The sequence below is a fragment of the Dipteris shenzhenensis genome, chromosome 2 (genome assembly GCF_047967505.1).
Source record: "Dipteris shenzhenensis isolate YYH24624 ecotype China chromosome 2, Dip_SZ_1.0, whole genome shotgun sequence".
Lineage (NCBI taxonomy): Eukaryota > Viridiplantae > Streptophyta > Polypodiopsida > Gleicheniales > Dipteridaceae > Dipteris > Dipteris shenzhenensis.
Genome location: NC_141597.1, coordinates 46,533,728 through 46,555,538, shown reverse-complemented (window position 1 = coordinate 46,555,538; position 21,811 = coordinate 46,533,728). Strand labels below are relative to the sequence as shown.

General features: G+C 41.9%; 1 protein-coding gene across 2 annotated transcripts in view; it reads right to left on the bottom strand.

Annotated features, from left to right (window-relative positions):
* Window positions 1–10,152: 10,152 nt before the first annotated feature.
* LOC147904857 (uncharacterized) overlaps window positions 10,153–21,811 on the bottom strand; it is a 76,435-nt gene continuing 64,776 nt past the window's right edge. For both annotated transcript variants that reach the window (XM_087388758.1, XM_087388752.1), the window contains exons 18-20: window positions 21,518–21,547; window positions 13,364–13,434; window positions 10,153–11,373 (exon numbers count right to left, since the gene is read on the bottom strand). In XM_087388758.1, the coding sequence (XP_087244884.1) occupies window positions 10,488–11,373; window positions 13,364–13,434; window positions 21,518–21,547 (987 nt within the window). In that variant the 3' untranslated portion in view covers window positions 10,153–10,487. The remainder of the gene's footprint in view (window positions 11,374–13,363; window positions 13,435–21,517; window positions 21,548–21,811) is intronic.

Sequence of the window (21,811 nt, the reverse complement as noted above, 5' to 3'; positions counted from 1 at the left end):
GACCACAAATCAGAGTGAAAATATCTTCGACTTTCATTCTCTATAATCCTAGAAGAGTATTTCAAAGATTCCATAAAACCCAAGATGGAAACTAATAATTGTAAGATTATGGCGAGATGTTAGCATTATTTCTATTCATTCCATTGGGCTAATCTCCATTAAATATCAACCTTATGGGAGGTTTGGTATTTAGTGATGTTGTAAGACCAAACATGTATTATCTACTTTTATGCGGGTTAGTCAGAGATACTCAAACATGTACCTCATAAGAAATGCATTTGTCAAATTTACAATGAATTCATACATAGAATCATTTAGATGATATAAGTTTCTCATAGGACTATTAGATAGTCATATGTAAATGATCTCCGACAAAGAAAATGAATCCACATATGATCAGATCGAGAAATCGCAAATTGTCCTTTAAATTTCAATATGAATCCTTCGAGACTTTTTTTTAATTTTACAACAATTATCAGATTAGGAGGGATGGAAGGTGTCACATACTTGGTATATTTATCCTGATAAATGTTGATTGTATTTCATCCAATTAACAAATGAAAGAGGTAATATAGGGTACTCCTCAGCATCAAACTCAATCGATACGAGATATAACAATACGAAATGAAAATTTTCAAATCCAACTCATTTTATGAACCAAAATAGAACAATGAGGGATTTTTTGATGCATCTCATAGATATGATCAATAGGTCATAAGCTGAAAAAATCAAGCTGAAAAAATCTTGAGGTTCCTACAATGGTCGATCAAGCTAAGCTCTATTAAACTTCCTTTGTCATCTTAAGTAGATATGCGCATAGTCTTCAATACAAGTTAGAATAAGTCAAACAACTCAATTACATTATGATTGATTACTTATATTTTCATTTTTATTGATTCTATCACCCATTGCCATGGTCGAAAAGATTAAAGCTCTTATGATTTTTATGTGAAAGAGTTAAAGACTATATAGAAATGCAATTTCGAAAAACAAAGAAACTAATTTAAAAATGTTGAACATCATGTGTACATACATTATCATTTTAAAAATATTGCAAAACAATTTAAAAATAATTAAATCTCTCTATATCTCTCTCTCTCTCTATATATATATGTGTGTGTGTGTGTGTGTGTGAATCGTGCCCTCGACCTAGAATATGTGAGTCACTAAGCGAGAGTGCTTCTAGCCCTACTTGAAAATGATGTAGACCTCGCCCATGGCTCGGACACCCTTACCTCAATGGTACAGGACGTTGCCATTAGCTCCTTTCCCACAACTCGATCCTCACGGGTCCAAGATGGGAAGATGCCTCAAAACCCTTGGTTTGACGACGAGTGCAGAGAGGCGAGAGCTCACCTCACACGAGAGTTTAGCCCTAGGCCATTTGTCGACATCTAAGGCACAACGAGTCTTCCGAAGACTGACATGAGCCTTTCTCACACACGAGATGGATGAGACTATTATATCATTTTGAGGAGGAGACCCGAACACTGAATGGGGGCTTGTTGTGGGGGTTAAAGGTCACTGTGCCTTTACCCCGGTTATGTACAATACTCAAACACATATATAAATGAATGAAAAAAAAGATTAGGGTTCTGCACCCACCAAAACTTATGTGGCTTTCCGTTTCTCTCTCTCCCTCTTCCGTTCTTGCTTCCGTTGAGAGCACTCTCAACTAGTATCAGAGCCCGTGTGATTTAGCTGAGTGTGAGTGAATGCCTAGATGCTCAACAGCTTTGTGGGAGGAAGGAGAAGCTCTGTGGGAAGCTTTGTGGGTGACTTTACTTGCATCCGAGTGTGCAGAGGCCTTGGAGGAACCTTTGGAAAAGTCACTTTGGTTTTGCGAAGCGGTTTTGAGAGCCTGTTAAGTGTTTTCAAAGAAAAAGTCATTTTTTGAGCTTTTCCCTGTATAACAGAGACTCCATATTGACTTGTAGAGGTAACTATTGCTTGCTTTTGGTGTCCACTTCACTTCAAGAGCTTGGAAACATCTTTATTCTTGAATCTGGGATCATTTCATTGGATTTCTGACTCACTGTGTCAGTTTCTGCGTTTTTCTACCCGGGTGTTGGAACTCAAGTTTGGAGCAACCATTTGCAGATCTGTCAGTTTCGGTGGACTCAGGAGATCCTAAAACTTCTATGTTGCTCATCATTCGCACTCTCGTGGAGTTTACAAACAGCTCTGTTTTCAAAAACGTTTTTCACTTCGTGTGTTGGACCCAGTGATTGGGACCACGATTTCCAAAACCATTTGTCCCATTGCGTTTCGGATGCCCAAAAACCCTTACCTGTCAGTTCTTACGCGATTCGGTGGAGGATTTTCAGAGTTATAGATCTCTGTGTATTCGATTTCGTCTCTCTGTTATGCATTTTCTTGCTAAGTCCGATTATGCAATGGCGCCCATGTTTTGAGGCATCTCAAGTTCTATTTTCAGTAGCGGTCATTATCGTGGGACTATGATTTCTTGAGCATACCTTATGCAGATCACTCTGGTTACAGTTTGAGCAGTGTGCGCTCATTCGTGGTGTGCATTGGGTTGCAGTGGATGATTTATAGGCCATTTGGATGCATTGCGGTCCTTATTAGATGCGCTGATAGGCCCAAATTGCCTTGTGGGATGCTATTTTTATGGATGCTTTGCACATGGATGCTATTCTATGCTGAGAGACAGCTTTGACACATTGCAGGTGATACACTGATAGTGCTATGCTCTCTTGGATGAGATATTATTAATGCATATGCCAGTGGACGGTGTTTATGCTTGAGTCATTTGGCACTTATTGGCATTTTGGATTGCCATTGCAGTTTGCAATTTCTTTTGGGCCAGATTTGCTCATATGGATACATAGTATATGCACATGAGTCAGATGCTTTGAGACATGAGTTTTGGTGATATTTCACTCTATTGTGGCATACACATTTGGGTGCACCTGGTATTTGGTATGATTCTCTCTTGTAGGCACTAGCATTTGGGATTTTTACTTCATTTGCATCATGGCATCCTCTTCCATGTCTGAAAAGGAGTTTTTTAGCATTAAAAAGTTTGATGGGATAAACTTTTCTTTGTGGAAAGAACAAATAAGAGATGTGCTTATTCAAAAGAAGCAGATTAAACCCTTGGCAGGAATTGAAGCTAAGCCTGCAAATATGTCTGAAGATGATTGGAATGAGTTGGATGCATTAGCAAAATCTACTATTAGACTTCATCTTGCAGAGTCAGTTTATTTCATAGTAGCAAATGAGCGGACTACGGAAGATTTGTGGAAGAAACTGTGTGCCACTTATGAAAAGGAAACTGCCTCTAATAAAGTGTACCTCATGAAGAGGTTGTTTGAGCTGCAGATGAAGGAAGGGGTCTCCATTGCTTCTCACTTGAATGAATTCAATATTATTTTCAGCCAGCTTCAGGCTCAGAAGATGAATTTTGATGCGGAGACTAAGGCAATATTTCTCTTATGTTCATTGCCATCCTCATGGGATACCTTCCGTACAACTGTCAGTAAATCTGCACCAGGTGGAGTACTGAAATTTGATGATGTTGTGGGTAGCTTGTTGGCCGAGGAGATTAGACGGAAGTCTATGGACGGCAACAAGCAGGATGCAGTCTTAAATGTGCAAAGGGGCAAATCACAGTTCAGGGGGAAGTCCCAAGAAAGAGGGAAGTCTCGTAGCAAATCCAAGGCACGGAACATTGAGTGTTACCACTGTGGCAAGAAGGGCCATATGAAAAAGCATTGCTACAAGCTGAAAAGAGAGCAAAAGGATAAGAAAAAGAGTGCAAATTGGGGTGCAAATCAAAAGGAAGAGAGTCCAAGGGAGGACAAAGGAAAAGTGAAGATCGAGGAGATCAATGCAGTCACACATGATAGTGACAATGACGTTCTCTTCATGTCTAGTTTATCTGCAGAGTTGCTTACCACTTCAGATGATGCATATTCCCAAGATTGGATTTTGGATTCTGGTGCTTCATTCCATGTCATTCCCCATAGGAAATGGTTCTCCACTTATGACAGTGGAAAGACAGGTTGTGTGCATCTTGGAAATGACTACGCATGCGACATAGTGGGAGTAGGTGAGTGGGAGTAGGTGACATAAAGTTTTCTTTTGCAAATGGGTCTGCATTTTTTTTGAAACATGTGAGACATGTGCCTAAGTTGACCAAGAGTCTTATTTCAGTGGGTCAGCTAGATGATGCTGGTTTTCACACCACTTTTGGCTTTCAGCTCTATGCTTTTGGCCAGGGGTGCCAAGTGTGGGACTTTGTATCCCTTACATGTATCAGAGGTATTTGATCATGTTGTTGCAATAATCGAGCAGCCAAGCACTTCTTTGTGGCATTGCAGGTTGGGGCACATGAGCTAGAATGGAATGAAACTCTTATGCTGTTTGGGTTATGTACCACATTTGAGTTTCCCTGATTTTGAATTTTGTGAGCACCGTCTCCATGGGAAGCATACTAAATCAGCCCATAAAAGAAGGGGAAAGAAAGAGTTTGAAAAGCTTGATTTGGTGCATTTAGACGTATGTGGTCCCATGCCTACACGGTCATTAGGCGGGACTGAATACTATGTGACATTCATTGATGATGCAACTAGGAAAGTGTAGGCTTATGCTGTAGCTCGAAAGAGTGATGTGTTCCAGGTATTTCAAGAATGGCTGGCCTTGGTTGAGAATCAGTCAGATAGAATGCTTAAATGCCTACAGACTGACAATGGTAGAGAGTATCTCTCTCATGACTTTCAGCATTTCTGTGATACACGTGGGATGAAGAGGGAGCTCACATCCCCTCGTACTCCAGAGTAAAATCCAATTGCAGAAAAGATGAACCGTACCATTCAAGAAAGGTTGCAATGCATGCTTTCCAATGCAAGTCTTTCTGGTGGTTTTTAGGCCGAGGCAATGAAGACTGCAGTGCATGTGTTCAATAGATCACCTAGTAAGAGTTTGGATGGTGGTATTCCTAAAGAGGCATGGAGTGGCAAGAAGCCCTCTTACTCTCATTTGCATATATTTGGGTGTGAGGCATATGCACATGTGCCAAAAGAGCTTCGAAAGAAGCTAGATTCTAAGTCTAGGAAATGCATCTTTCTGGGTTATGATGAATGTGGAGAGATGGGCTATCGTCTCTGGGATCCAGAAGCAAAGAAGATCATACGCAACCATGATGTAGTCTTCAATGAGAAGAAGATGCATAAGGCACCCATGAGGGATGTGGAAATGAGGAGAATCACTTTTCAGGATGTGAATCCATCTGCCTATGTTGATAGATAGCAAGCTGTCCATGCACCAAATGTGCAAGAAATGGTACCACCAAGTACTCCCACAGGTATACAATCAAGGGTAGATGATGGATCATCTATTGGTGGAAATGATGAGCCAAATGTGACTTATATGCAGGTGGGACAGCAAGCTGAAATGCCCTTAAGAAGATCATCTAGAGTGTCTAGACCGCCTGATAGGTTTGTTCTAGGGGTAGACTATATGATGCTTACTGATTGCGAGGAGCCTTCTTGCTACAGAGAGGCTATGATGCACGAGGATCAACACAAGTGGGAGTATGCTATGCAATCAGAGATGAGTTCACTTATGAAGAATAAGACTTGGGACTTGGTTTCTTTGCCACATGGAAAGAAAGCATTGCCATGTAAATGGGTCTACAAAATGAAGGTTACAGGTGATGATGTGCCTAGGAACAATGTTTAGTCGCTAAAGGGTTCAAGCAAGAGAAGGGTGTGGACTTTGATGAGATATTCTCTCCGGTTGTGAAGATGACCACACTTAGATGCATGCTTGGACTAGTGGCAGCAGAGGATATGGAGCTTATGCAGATGGATGTCAAGACAGCTTTCTTGCATGGGGATTTGCATGATGCAACCGGAAGGCTTTGAAGAAAAGGGCAAAGAGCATTTAGTTTGCAAGCTGAAGAAGAGTCTCTATGGTCTTAAGTAAGCGCCTAGAGAATGGTATCAGAAGTTTGATGCTTTCATTTGGTCCGAGGGTTTTAGAAGGAGTGAAATTGATCACTGCCTCTACACTAAAAGGGTTAAGGATAATAGCCTGATAATCTTGGCACTATATGTGGATGATATGCTATTGGCTGGCCAGAATACTTATGAGCTAGATGCATTAGAGGCCAAGTTGCATGAGGCCTTTGATATGAAGAATTTGGAACTTGCAGATCATATTCTTGGTATGCGCATCACGCGTGATCGGAGTAGAAAACTCCTTTGGCTTTCACACAAAGAGTATTTTACAAAAATATTGCAGCATTTCAATATGGAGGAGGGAAAGGCAGTGAGTACTCCATTGCTTCCATATGTGAAACTGAGTCATACAGATAGTCCCAAATCAGATGAGGAAAGAACCATGATGGCCAAGGTTCCTTATGCATCAGCAGTTGGGAGTCTTATGTATGCTATGATAGCTACTAGACCAGACATTGCATTTGCAGTGGGAGTTGTTAGCCGGTATATGGCTAATCCAGGAAAGAGGCATTGGGAGGCAGTTAAGTGCATCATGAGGTACATGAAGGGTACCAAGAAGATGTGCGTCTGCTTTGGTAGAGGAGACATGCGTGTACTTGGATACACAGATTCAGACTATGCAGGGCATGTGGATAGTGGGAGATCCACTTCTGGTTATGTGTTCACCTTTGCAGGTGGTGCAGTGTCGTGGATGTCTCGCGCACAGGTCACTGTGCCTTTACCCCGGTTATGTACAATACTCAAACACATATATAAATGAATGAAAAAGAAGATTAGGGTTCTGCACCCACCAAAACTTGTGTGGCTCTTTGTTTCTCTCTCTCCCCCTTCCGTTCTTGCTTTCGTTGAGAGCACTCTCACTTGTGTCGGAGGGGAAGCCACCTATTCCCATCATAGATCCGTTTGTGTGTGGCACACTTATGCATGCTCTCTATATGATGTTCCAATGCAAGCACCACCGGACATGTCCTCTATGCCCATGCCCACTACTTGTCAATTGTCCACTACACAGAATGTACAAGCTACACTCGTCGACTACACAACCGAAAAGCATAAAATCATGAGGGCCTACGGACTGAGCTTTTGCACACGGGAAAGAGATGTTAGCCATGGTTCTAGCATAGATGTTCAACCCTGATGTATGCCATGGCTTCCCACCTACTTGGAGCACTACCACTATTTACCGATACACAAGTAGGAGACCCCATGGATACTAAGAATTATCGCACCCTCGTGATTGGCCACACATTGGCCAAGATTTATGGATCAATACTGGAGAGGGGGACCAACAATCATACAAAGGCTTGGGGGCAACGGGCACGAGGACAGGCATGATTCTAAAGGCGGCATTCCACTCTAGATCATATCTCACTTTGAGGGCTATCATTAAGGAGGCGAAGTCTAAACAACAGAAAGTTTACGCTTTCTTTGTAGACTTTTGGAAGGCCTTCGACACCGTCCTGCGATCCTACATGATCAGGAGACTACAGGAGATGCAGATTCCAGAGACTTTGATTTGGGGTGATGACCCTTTATGGGAGAGTTCGTGCCCCAGGAGGCTTATCGGATTGGGTCAAGAGCACAATAGGGTAAAGCAAGGCTACCCCTCTCACAGACTCTCTTCGGGCTCTACGTTGATGAGATCGCATCCTTCATAGACCACCTAGGAGACAAGGGATCACTATTGGCTCCCCATATCATCCTAAATGGAGGGGCTGCAGAGACATCTGGACACCTTAGAGGTGTTCTGCAGAGAGAGACCTGATAGTCAACCTTGGGAACACCAAGGTTATGATCTTGAACACCTCGTGCAATGCTTCATTGATATAGCTCCGCTTACTTTGGTGAGCCGCAATGCTACACGTACTTGGGAGCAATCTTCACAAGACCCATCTTCACGATGGCTCATGCAACTACGGCACAACTCACACAGGGGTAAAAAGCTTTGGCCCAACTAGAGAGAGAGTGCTCCAAGCACATTTTCAAGATCCACCAACGAAGGGCTAGACACTAGTGTGCGGCCGACTGCCATGTATGTAGCACCTTTTGGGGGAGTGATCTCCTAATGACACAGTGGAGGAGATTTGAGTGACTACAAGTGACTATGGGATCTAGGATGATTTGGAGTAAGCCTAGGTCCCACATGAGATAGGACATACAGAGTTCACCACGACACCTCTCCAAGTTAACGCCATCTTTTAAACAGTGACATTCATCCACATAGTTTGGGACTTGCCTCCTACCGAGGCTGGGCCTGAGTCATTCAGGCAACTGGCAAAGCACGGAGCAAACACATGGTATGCATATATATCCACATGGTTTGCCAGGCATGTCATCCAGATGGATGGACTTCCCCCCTTCCAATACAGCGTGGACGTGCCACCTGAGTCCGATCCCAGAGATGAGATCAATCGTACCATATGGCTAGATCTTTGCAAGGGGACTACGAACTCCCCACCAAGTCCTAGTTCTATCGCGACCCTTTCCTAAGAGTATCGAAGGAGGGTTTCATCATTAGACCCTAGTATCTCGAGGACAGAGAAATTCCATTGGAGAAATGCGGGTTTCACCCCATCAAACAACTGATGCTTGAGGCGAGAAGAGCCACAGGTATACCCAAAGAGCAATGGATCTGCATGTTATGCACATTGGAGCATTTTCTATGTGTGCGTCCAACCTACCATGAGATCTAGGGACACTACCTCTGTCTGTACCTAGAGGGGAGTGGCTTCGGTCCACTCTCACTACTGATCCACTTCCATGATCAGGTCTACATTGGACTCTATCTGATGGAGTTGCGCTGACACAAGGAGACACTACTACAACAGATCAGAGAGCAACAGGAGGCGAACGACCGTAAGTGACAGAGGTTAATTAAGCAACACGACACGTCACAAACTTCTATGCATTTGAGTCTAGCTCCAAGACAACGAAGTAGAGGAGGAGGAGCTAGCTGATATGAGAGCAACCTGGGTCAACAGACACAAGGCCATCAAGAGAGGGACGCAAGGACCATGTGCCACATAAGACCACCTATAATATAAAACAAGCATGTGATATTAGAAAGTTAGTCTCTAATCTTGTTTTCCATGCCATGTGACATGTCCTATGTGGTTCTTGTCCTTCCACATGTGGTCGGTCTCTCTCTCTTTCTCACACACGCGCGCACGCACTTACTCAAACTCAAACTACGAAAATCAAGTTATAACACCCACACCTAGAACTTGCAAGAAATTATACAAGTTTATTCGTTGCAATATTCTGCATTCAAAGTGTCAAATTTTTCAAAGCCTTCCTTGGCTATTTAGTAGTATATGAAACTCATAATAAAACAGACCAACTTACCACCTTATAGGACCTCAAACACACACGCCTTTCGTACTAGACTTGGCCCGAGGCCCATCACATTTGCGCTTAAAGAAATATAAAGAAAATGCACCCTCAAAAAAAGATTAGCAAGATTCCATTTATACAAATGGAAGCTATAGAAAAACAAAAACCAAATTATTCCAATACAATAGATACATGGCCATCAAGTACAAGGTTTCCTAGTTTTTTATATTTGCATGTGCACTCTACTCATATATACAAATTACCAAAAAATAAATTCTAAACTATAAAACAACAGAAAATGCCATATAGATACATGGCGATGACCAGGGTTTGCTATTTTTGTATACTTTGCCAAGGACACAACCCCTACATCTTGCTCTATTGAACAAGTACTTACCCCCCAACACCCATGCAACCCCACATATGTGTTCACCACAAGCACAACACCGATGCATGCATGAATGGGTGCACCACACACAAGGATGCATGCACATATACTTTCCATGGCTCATACAACATAAAATCCATGCATGTACGACCGTGTACAATGACAAACACCACCTACGTGTGCATAATTTCCATGACTCAACGACTAATTTAATCCATCCCAAAAGTACTATATCTCGTGACCTGGATTTTCACAAAAGAGATCTTCAATTGCTATGAATGGTAGAAGCCACTTTTAGAGGCCTCAAAACTTCAAAATATGCTTTCCTGAATTTCATTTCAAAACAAACTCTCTGCATTTTCCAATTGGGTCAGCCATGTTACAGAAAAAACAGACAGATATAGACGGCCCACGTAACCTAAGCTTAAAATTTTAAGAAACCCCTCCAAAAAGCACTTTGACAATTACATCTGAAGGTGCAGTTCAATACATCAGCACCCTTCTGAAGGGGACTAAAACCAAGGATAACCTCAGCAATGAATGAAATTTTTAAAGAACTAATATACACCAGGGCCCTTCTTTGTTCACTGCACAGTGCCCGTACAATGAATGAGGTTATAAGTGACCTAAGAAGACTAAAGCTACAAGCATGTGGATCGCAAAGAAAGAGGTGCAACCTCTCCTTTTCGAAGCCACCACAAGCTCCACTAAGCAGAGCATTTGTAGCCGATTGTCCTCTGATCTTGGATATCAGAAACTTACAAAGCTTGAACTCCTTGCTAAGACGAGTCCACTTCTGCTGCTGACGGATTGTAGTCACTTCTCCAATAATTCAAATCATTGAAATCAGGATCACAGACCCCTTCATTAGTCAGTGGCTCATTATCATTCTGTGGCACATGCTTCACTGGATGAATTGGTCCAGCTTCTCCAACTATACCTTCCCGCAGTGCCTGCTCCATAGCCTTAGCAGTCCCTTCAATCTCAACACCTACAAACTGTAATGCCCCTTCAAAAAGAGGAGCTGCCATCTGATCACCCCTGGTATTATCCTCAGGTCCTAGAGAATTAGCTTCAGTTTCCTCCGTCATTGAATCGTCATCACATTGACCTTCTGGCCCTGCTTCAGGCATTGAGCTGGAGATGTCAATTGTTTCAACTTGATTTTCTGTTTCATCTTTAAATGGATTATTATTGCTGAAAGCCATCCTTCCAGATGTTCCTTCTGATGACACTTCTCTCCAACCGGTCCAATCCGGTGGCCTTGCAGGAAATAAATCATTATCCAATTGCTCATTTTGAAAAAACGATAAATTATCTGAGATTCCGACTTTTCCCACGTCTAAATCCAAACCTTCTACTCCACTTTCTGATTTCACCCCCCCTGCTACTGCACTACCATTACCAACAACAGTTTTAGAGACAGCTGGAAAAGAAATACTATCAGATGATGTAGCCGTATCCACTTGATCATCATCCTCGCCGACCACCACTTCATCATCACTGCTACTGCTATTAGGAGAAGAAACATTATTGTTTGCTTGTTCATCTTCAAGTTGCGAAGATGAGGAGGTAACTAAAAATGAACCCATAGATTGCCTTGACCTATCATCTTGGAATGCAAACCAATCCGGACTGGTAAAGATGCTCTCCTTCAATCGGCCACTGCACAACAAACAGATTAATTCAGAGCATGAAGTCTGGGGCACAAAATATGATCTTGGAAAATGTCAACTACTACTACAGAGAACTTGTGCAATTAAAAAACCTACTGAAAAGTTCAGGCGCTACTCAATAAAAATGGCTGGGTGGTGAGCTTGGCAGCTCCTACAACCTAGTCTTTCTAATTTCTGTGTTGTATTGCGGGTCTCCGGATCCGAGTGAAACCTGGACTACACCCAGGCTTGGGCCTAGCTAACCGTTGCCTTGGGTGGCCATGATGGCTTCCACATGGGCATATGTCTAGCTTCCATGTCGGCAGCACATAACACCACTGCACTGGAACAACAGGAGCCCAGCCACGTGGGCTGGAAGGACATCTCTTGGATGATTTTACAGGGCCGATAAGCTCAGGCTAAATGACCCAACAAAGGGCTGGAATAGGCCAGGCCGCCTGAGGATTGTGGTATTTAATGAAGCTCTATATAAGGGATCATTTGGCCTTTGTTCTCTAAGTAGTCCACTAAATCCTGCAAAGGTACAAAGACACCAGGGCGGCGATAGGATCCTTTTGTCCACTTTTGTAGTGCTCAGTTTGTGACAGCACCTTGGCTGTATGTAGGTCAGCCTCATGGATGCCTACGTGGAGTACTTGTAATGATCACTTTTGTACCAAACAAGTCCACAATAAAGCAATCAATGCTTTACATGTGGATAAAAGTGGACAGCAAAGCACAATGTGGTGTGCAGAACAAAAACCATGGGGTGGGCATTTGGAAGCAAAAAGTTTACTGAGCCTCAAATGAGGTATCATACACAAGAAAAGGAACGAGTTCATGCCTTGAAACTGTGGAGTATCTGGTTCGTCTGCATGGACGATCAACCCTTCACCAACACCAGTAAAAAATGAGTGCATCCCAAAGAATAAAGAGACTTCAAGCCCAGCTAAGTCCCTTGGGAAGCTGGAGGACAAGTTGACAAGGGAGAAGGCTGACGAAAGGTAGCTTCGTATTGAAGATGATGGGTATGCAGAGAAACCAATCTTAGATTTGCTGCCCTTCACTTAGTATATCAAGAGTCTTTTGGGAAGGTCCATGAGACAGCCATGACAAGTGCAAATGAACTCACACATCAAAAGTTTCAATAGGAGAGATGCCATGGTACAGTGGGATGTTCGCAGGCAAGGACAAGATGAGAAGGTCAACAAACACGGTTCAATGCCTTTGCTGGACCTTCTCAAGGCGCACACATTCAAAAAGAAGTGAAACGGACCAACCAAACAAAATTCAAAACATAAAATAAACTTTTAAGATGTTGAAGAGACTATTGATGTTGCAAACTGAAAAGGAATGTTGTCTCCCTAAAAGACGTATGTGTCCTACCCAGCACGATATTAGAAGGCACTACCTTTCCACTTAAACAGTCTCTATAGATTTTAGAGATCCAAGCGCTTGCAAACATTCATCAATCACAACGACAAATGCTAAGCAAACCAAATAGTTTAACCTAATAGCTTAGCTATCTTCTGCACCTAACATCCAAGCCCCTACTACCATGGGTTCAATATGTCAAGCGACCCCAAGCATAAAGTCTACATCATCTCTAGAGTCTAAGTAGCCTGCCTAATAGTAAAAATATGCATCCATGGGAAAGAACCTCACTGCAAAGGATTACAGTGCTACTCTAAGGCCACACTACCAAAAGAGGAGAGGCGTGCAAGTTCCATCTCTCACTGGGGGAAAATCTTCTCAAGACATGATCAGGCTCGCTGCACTATATCTAGGGATGTCGCCTCATTCCTATGAAACCCAAGAAAATCCTGACAGACTACAAAATACATAAGTTATTATCACGAGAAATTGATATTAGAAACAGACTAGACCACTACAGAAGCATGCGCATATATAAGAGCGATCATACAACTGGCACGCGTTCCCATCTGCCAGGCAGCATAATGCAGCAGACTGCAAAATAAAGAAGAGGTTCAAGTAGTGACCTATCCTGTTCTTCGCCTAGCCTCAAAGAAGAAATCACCACCTCAGCTGACTCATCGTCAAAGAAAACATCCTGCATTCAAAAAACACATAATCAACAAAAGTCTCTCTCCTCAGCATGGAGTTATCTTCCATAAAGCCTCACAGAATTCAAAAAATAACAAAAGATTTCTCGGAAAAACAAAGATCAGATCATTGCATGCTGCTTGTGATGACTTCATAAATAATTCCTACCTTGGACAAGTTCGCATAGAATCCTGATTGCAAAAGATTTCACGCTAAAGTGTTTAATACAACCATATGTGCTTGGTTTTATGTAGAAAGATAATATGGAAACGCCCTAAAGAGGAATAAAGAACAGTTGATTGGGTTGAATATTACAGGATAGCACAGAACTTAATGACTGCGTCAAGGAAACCAGACTGCTTAAGAGACATCATCTTCAAGCTTTAAAATTAGGTTATTGGTACGTAGAGAGTAGGCTCCCATCACCTGGAAATTAAAGAGATGAAGGGGGACAAACGACTGAGAGAAGTTGCTGCTTATACAAGCAAATGGAAATGGATCCTCTCATCCCTACCACAAGCCCATTCTGCCTTGCCCTTAAATCGTTACGGCAAAAGTATACACTCTTTTTTTCACATGGCATCGCCTTTAAGATCCTAGCTCTCTTGGAACAGGAAAAGACAAGTCTCTGATTGTGTCAATCCATCGTACAAACTTGACCAAAGATTAGTGTATTTATCAAACAGGGGAATGATGCACTTTGGCATAAGACAAAGCAGCCTTGAGTGTCTGGCATCCTGGTAAGAAGGGTGCATTCTATCCAATACTTGCAAGAGATTTTATAAATGTGGGATACCTTTAAATTTACCCATGTTATCTTACTTCAGGAGATGTTAAAGTTGATAGCTAAGTCTGAGGCTAGATATACTGCTACTAATTATGATGACTTACATAAACTTGCAACCGATTCCTTCGCAACAAATTGAGTGTGTCATATGAATGGGTGGACAAATATTAGAATAATCCTGCCAAGGTATGATTTTTTCAAGCATGCCATTTTGTGAATCTTCAGGTAAGATAAAGTGAATCTTCAGGCAAGATAAAGTGAATCTTCAGACTTAAGCAGACCACTTTTCCATCAGATCTCCCCCCCCCCCGCAAAGAAAAAGAAATGCCCCATTCATCATGACAAATGCTTGAGTTCATAAAACGGTAATAGAACATTAATGAGAGGCGGTACTACTGATCTCAAGGATGCTCATTGATATGAACTCTCTTAGTCCCTCGTTTTCAAACACACTAATGGACACATTATGACTTGCATATTACATATAAGCATCCTCAGATACACGAGAATCATCCGACCTGACCGTGTGAGGATGGTATATTTTGTGAGCTCTTTTGGGCTCATAGATCATTTTTCTCTTTTAGGCCTAGATCATTTTTTTGTCTTGGAGAATTTTTTGGTCTATTTTTTTCAACCTTTAGTAGCCCTTGGTTAGTAACAAGTATAAAGTTGAGCTTTCAGTTGCCCTTCGGTCCTTAAGCATTTTTTACTTGCTAGACCTATGAATAATGCTCCCTTTGATTTTGTTACTTGGCTCCACGAAGATGTTGAAACTTTGATCTTGGAGGTTTAGTTTTTCATCTAGATATTCCATAACGAGTTTGAAATGCAATAAACATGAGGGCTTCCACAAGCACAAATCCTCAAGTTTTTCAAACAAGCTCTCACTTCTCTGAAAGCAAGATGTTTCAATCATGCCCATTTATCTATGTGTCATTCAATTAAGCACATGAGGCAGCATTTCGATAGTTCAATTATAGTCTTAGAATCCTCCTCTATCTCTTTAGAATGGTGCTGACTCTGATTTTCCATGTAATGTGTGACATCGAAAATCCATGTTCATGGTACAATTGAGAGCTTATCTTCCAAATGAGAAATTCCTTAAGAGATGAGAGAAGTCCACAACACTGTAACAACTATTTGTAGAACATGTATGATGTCCTCTTCAATACCATTGGCATATTCCATTGGCTATTAATCATTTTGATACTCATCCGCGCATTCTCAGCAAAATTTTGGCATGTCTATCTAAAATAACCCACATTTGCCCAACGTCTATCCCACCCCTCGCTTTGACATCTCCCTTATCAATCCAAAATGGTTCTCTTGTGCATCCCCTCCTACGCACCCATTTGCAAATGGGATTGCAATCACCGAGAATTAGAACTTCCTTGAAGGCTGTGGCATTAGCTCCTAGGCATCTAGCACTGCTTGCACTTTATCACCCAAAATCTTGTGGGTGAAGCAAACAAAAATGCTTTCCCTCCACATATTTGTATTGTTCTTTGGCATCCAAAGTAAGTACAATTCATACCCATCAACCATGGATATCTTTACATGAATCATGGTCCCATGTTTCAGTCAATAAATTAATATATGCACATCCTCCAACCAGCCCAAATCATATCCCTTTATCTATGGCTAATGACAACATCAAACAGCATGTTGCTAAGGCACCAAGATGTCGCATGACCCCCTAGGCCAAAAGTCACCCTTGGGCTCCACATTGTTAGTGGAGCATTGTGTGCATTAGGGCATTATATGCACTTTAATATCTAGGAGTGAGCCAAGCCAATGGCATCATCCCTTGCTTAACAAGCCTACATATCATCTTCGCCCTTTTTTCCCAATTGATAGGCCCAATATTGACCAACCCTTGCAAAGTTGCAAAATATCTTCACTAAATGGGATTACTCAATGTCCTCTTCTTGAACTCCATGCATTGCCAAGTTAATTTGCTATAAGCTGCCTTTCTTGTTCCTCCATTATGTTCGTATGCATGCTGTGCAAAAAAGAGACAAGTGAACATCTCCTTTTTCTTTTTACCCACTTTTGCTCATGAGACTACCTTCATCCAAGTTCGCTACTCCAGCCTCTATATTTCGCTCTTTTCCCACCCATTGAGCCTTCTAGGTGTCAGCATCAATTTATCAAATCCTAGTTGGCATATTCACTCTTTGATTACTGCCTCAGTGTGCTGAGCTTCAGTAATGAGCTCCACAAGCATTCAATGCAATTTTCTGCCAGCGTTAACATTACCTCACTGTGTTTCACTAGCTGCTCCCCCACAGTAAATGCTCCGAGTGAGCATCATGTGAGCATTTGAACGCTATTCAAAAGCTGGTTTAACAAGCTGAGAAGCAATTGCCTTGTTGCTTTTCCTAGTGCCACCACACACACGCGTCACTACGCCAGCCCCCCAAGGTCCCGCGTCGGTCTCAACCCTGTCGTGCCCCGGAGCACCCGAGTCTCATTCACAAGGGGCAAATGGTTAAGAGCAACGTTGAACTATTTTTTTACCAAGGAATGAAACAAATAGAGATAGTTGTCAGAACTAGAGGATGTCACATGACAGCAAGATGCAATGGTGGGAATGTCAAATATGGACGTTTATGATGCCACAAGACACCTTTAGGTCCTATACTCTCTCGTAGAATTCCAGCACAAGCCAAAGACTTTCCCCTGGTATCTATTGCTCATGTAGTCTTGACCGAATGGGTGCACCCTACAAAACCAAAAGCCTTCTTGGAATCCACAAATAGCAATACATCTTCTGACAATTTGCCTTTCCCTCATTGATGATTGCCTTCAGACTGAATATAAATCCTCCCTGCCCATGTACCATGTCCTACCATTTTTGCATCTCTAAAATATGTGATTGAATGAAATCTCTGGGATCGTTTAGTATTGACTTCCTCTCCGTTTTTTACGGAAGGTCAAAACATTGATATTGCAGGGTTTGACAGCCCCAAAAATGCAAATTATTTCAGCAATGCAATTGGCCCAGGAACTCAAGAACGAAAGTGCCATTTACGTGTGTCAGTACCCCAGATGGGAAGCATTCCCATGTGGAGTATGTTGATATGCAGCAGCTGCTCTCAGTTTTTGCTGATATATTTTCTGATATGCCACCTAGAGAGCATCATCCAGGAGTATACCCATCTTTACTAGGCTGATCAGCATCACTTTGCTGTCTCAGCACCCTTGTCTGTCAGCCACAGTATGTAATTTTGAGGGCTTTCTATGGGAAGGGATGGCTGTAGCGAAGGGGGGCAAAGGGACTAATGTAGTAGTACCCTGGTGAGAGTTAGAGGGGATTGTGGAGGGGACAATGTGAATGCAACCCACCACTTTTGTATGAACTTTGACGTAACATCTAATCTTATCCTCTTACTCTCCTCCCTCCTCCAACATTCGTACACCTCTCCCAGTACTGTCCTCAGAGTAAAACTGGTCTCATACCAATTCAGTAACAAGAGAACTCAGGTTTCATTTCTCACATGCATGATGTAGACCAACTCTGCAACGGCAGACTCACAGAATTGGAGTGAATGCAGCAGAGAGATACAGACAACACACATGTAAGTGTATGGCCCCCTAGTACTAGAAGCACTGTTTGCGATAACACCAAGTGGCTGAAGTTACAAAAAAAGGAACTGCAAAGAAAATGATCAACCTCCTACGAAATCCCTGCTGAACAAGGCCATCACGCCTGAGTGCTCCTCTCCTTAAGGCTGTTCAAGACTGAAGTGATCAGGCACCTCTTGAAGGACTCACTCTTGCTCTTATTTTACTAAGCTGTGCAAGGTACAGCTGCTGCCACTTGTCAGATCCAAGTTTGTGACTTCCAACACCAATCCTATTGCATGCGATGCAAACTTGCATAGAAAATATTTGATTGTTTTTGTCCCAATATATAGATAGAGTTCTAACATGCTTCCTATTACGATCGGCCTCACTCCTGAAACAACCAGATATGAAGTGCCTGCTGCAAAGCTATGAGCACTGTTTACGATAACACCAAGTCTGAAGTTACAAAAAAAGGAACTGCAAAGAAAATGATCAACCTCCTATGAAATCCCTGCTGAACAAGGCCATCACGCCTGAGTGCTCCTCTCCTTAAGGCTGTTCAAGACTGAAGTGATCAGGCACCTCTTGAAGGACTCACTCTTGCTCTTATTTTACTAAGCTGTGCAAGGTACAGCTGCTGCCACTTGTCAGATCCAAGTTTGTGACTTCCAGCACCAATCCTATTGCATGCGATGCTACCTCACTCCTGAAACAACCAGATATGAAGTGCCTGCTGCAAAGCTATGGAATCGGAGTAAGTCATGTGGGACATATAGTGATAGTACATAAGACTCAAAAAACGACAGAACAACATCATCCACGGCCCCCATGTACATCATCTGCCCTTAGCTTATCTTGCACAACTGGCAGCTGTGAATGGACTATTGGAAATTCCCTTCCACATTTCATGACCTTGGATGTCTCAAACTCATGATAGAAGATCGAAGTGTGGCATGTCCGATCCATACCAAGATTATGCTGCTACAAACAAACGATCCCCAAGATCACATATGCATCCCATAGGGGTGAAGGCTCCCTCCCCATCAAATGTGGAGGTTTGTCTCTTATCTAATCCTCATATCTTGACTCCCCTATATGCCCATGTGATGCTCTACATAACAAGAAAGTGTCCGGTTTAGTGTTGGCTTTGCCCTCAAAGTCACAGTTTCGTGATCACATCCTCAATACTACAATTAGAGCTACTTCCCATTGCCCCATGATAATTTACTCCATTGAATACCTATATGTGCAGTAGGGAGCACAAGTTTCAGGTTTCAACTTGCAAGCTGATTTTTTGGTTGTTTCGAGCAGTTTTTAGCCACAATTTTAGATTTCCTAGGACTACCATAAATAAGGGACATATTTGACACAATTTTCCTACACATAAAGTACAACCCCAGTTTTCAAAACCCAGAGTAATTTTTGAACATTCAAAATGCCGAAACATTTCACCTTTTGTGTGATTGTCTAGGGATGCAGATTGAGAAAGTATCGTATGGGATGACATGGAAAATGTGAGTTTGTATAAGGCCTTCACATTTGTGTGCTTGTATAACATGCGGGGACTAGCTATGCGGAAAATAGATGAACATACAAGGAGAACTCATGCATGAGAGACACAAGAGATCTTCCTAACGATAGTACATTGCTTTATTAATACTGATGGCATAAATGCCGTGACTTCTGTTGTACATGCCAAATCGGCATACAAAACTGTGCTGAGACCACTCCCCTAACTGCGACATGTGGGAGATGGAGCTACGCTGCTGAAATAGGACCCCAAACCTTGACCATACCTGGCTGAAAGGTGCTGCTGGACGCTGGGAGCTGAGTGTTGAATAAGGGGCAAGGCCCCCCCTTATATAGGAGCTGGAAGGCCTGTTTTGGCCGACCCACCCAGCCCTATTTAGCCGACCAGCCAGTCGGCAGGTTTGGCTGGGCTGGTTGGGCTGTTTGCTAAACCTTGGCGCCCACCTGGAGGGGGTTGAGGCTACCTATAAAAGGTGCCTCCCCCAGATCCACTTACTATGGGCCTAGAGTCAAACCTAGCCCTTCGAATTACACATTCAGACATAGTACATGTGTTGTGTATCAGTACAATTGAGGACAGTCAATCATGTATACCTTTGTAAGACGAATATGTCCAATCATACACATTTAGATTTAATGTTGTTCTAAAGTCCAAAAATCTACACATAAAATAAAAGAGAAAACGAAAGAGGTTTAAAAAACGTTTTTGAAAAACAAAAGGAAGACAAACTTAGCAAGCAAAGCAATGCTTATGTTGTCATCAGTGCCCAAGCATAAGCAGCTATATTGGATTTCTAAAGAACCGCGGAGTCTCTTGAGCAAACGTTATTGGCCAGATGATAAGGAATATGATTGTGAAATTCAGAAACCAAGCAAGGTAATATGACTTGCCTAAATAGTACCAATGAAGTAATAAAGCCGCCCATCATCCAAAAACCTTTTAAAAACCAAAATTTAGGCCAAGAACCTTATTTCATTGCATAGGAAGTATTTCAAAATGTGGTCACATTTTGACACATTTGGCACGCAAGAAAACCATCATGATCATTTGCAATCTTCGGAGATAATGGCATGCACCTTTCTTGAATAGAACATCAATACAATGCAGCCTTCAAGAAGCAACTGCTATAAGTTTTACGAAAACATCTCATGGTCCCTTTTCCATCATATATCTAGATGAATCCAAGAACATGCCCAAATTCATCCTCTAGAAACACAACATAGTGCAGTTTCAATCTCATGATAGTCAGTCAAACCATAAACTACATCACACATAGCAAGGACTAGCTACCATGACATACCCACTGACGTCATAAGCGCCCAACAGTGGGTGTAGCCCATAGTATAAAAATATGCTCTCACACATACAATCCACACAACCACACATCAATCCACTCCTTCAAAGAGTGTCACTAATCACTTAGAATATCAGCAACCAGATAATTTGGTGGCCTCCTCACTTTTCAACTTCTCCCCTTGTACCAAGAGATGCAATGTCTCTCTATATAATTGCATCGATACACTTCAACCCAAAACCTTTTGGCTTGCAAAACTCTCAGCACTCGCGTACAGCAATATTCTACCAATGAAGTATCTAATGCCAACTAAATAGAAGAAAAAGGTCCCGAGGATCCAACAGTAGTCACAAGTCTTTCGAGTAGCACATTCTCACAAGCCTAAGATCATGAACAGGATAAAATAGCTAAATAGATAAACTCTTTATTACAGACTTGAGACCGTCCATCATAAAATGTAAGTGCTCATTATAGACCAGCCATCACACAAGCCACGAAATATCCCTTATTTGTCACCCAATGACAACTGTTGGGTGACAACTGTCCCAAACGGACACCTAAAAGGGCAGCTTTGTATTATTCTCAGCCCTCTTCATACTTCCACACAAATTCCATCCAAAGTAGCTACGTGACCCTATGTTAAAACCCATTTCCACATAGAAGGAATATGTAGAGGTTATCTGGCTAAGTATTAAAAACTATCAGGAGAATTTTATCATACATCAAAATCTATATATGTCAAAGGTGTTGTATTTGTTTATATTTTCCAAAAAGCCTTAATTACATAGTTTAGGCATCAAAGCCATTATGTTCACAATACTTATTTTTATATAAGATAACATATGCAATACTATGGTATGCTTTTCAAAGAAAGAGATCTTTAAAAGGAAATATCCAAACATTCTTACATCATCATCTCTGCCAATTGCCCCATGACCCTGCAAAAAATGCATTTTACTGTTAAAAGTGTACAAAAGCCATATAACAAAAGACGTAAAGCTTATAGCTCCCGTTGCAAAAATGAAGTGAAGCTTGCAGTTTTTTGTAATATTTGTTATTATATGCCTCACGTGACTCTCTAAAGCATGACCTTGCAATTATTGACAACATGTTTTGCTAAAACCAAGCAAAAGCAATTCAACTAGAGGAATTGCATAACTCCTTTATAACCCCTCCCTTTTCCATAAACACTTTATAATCCC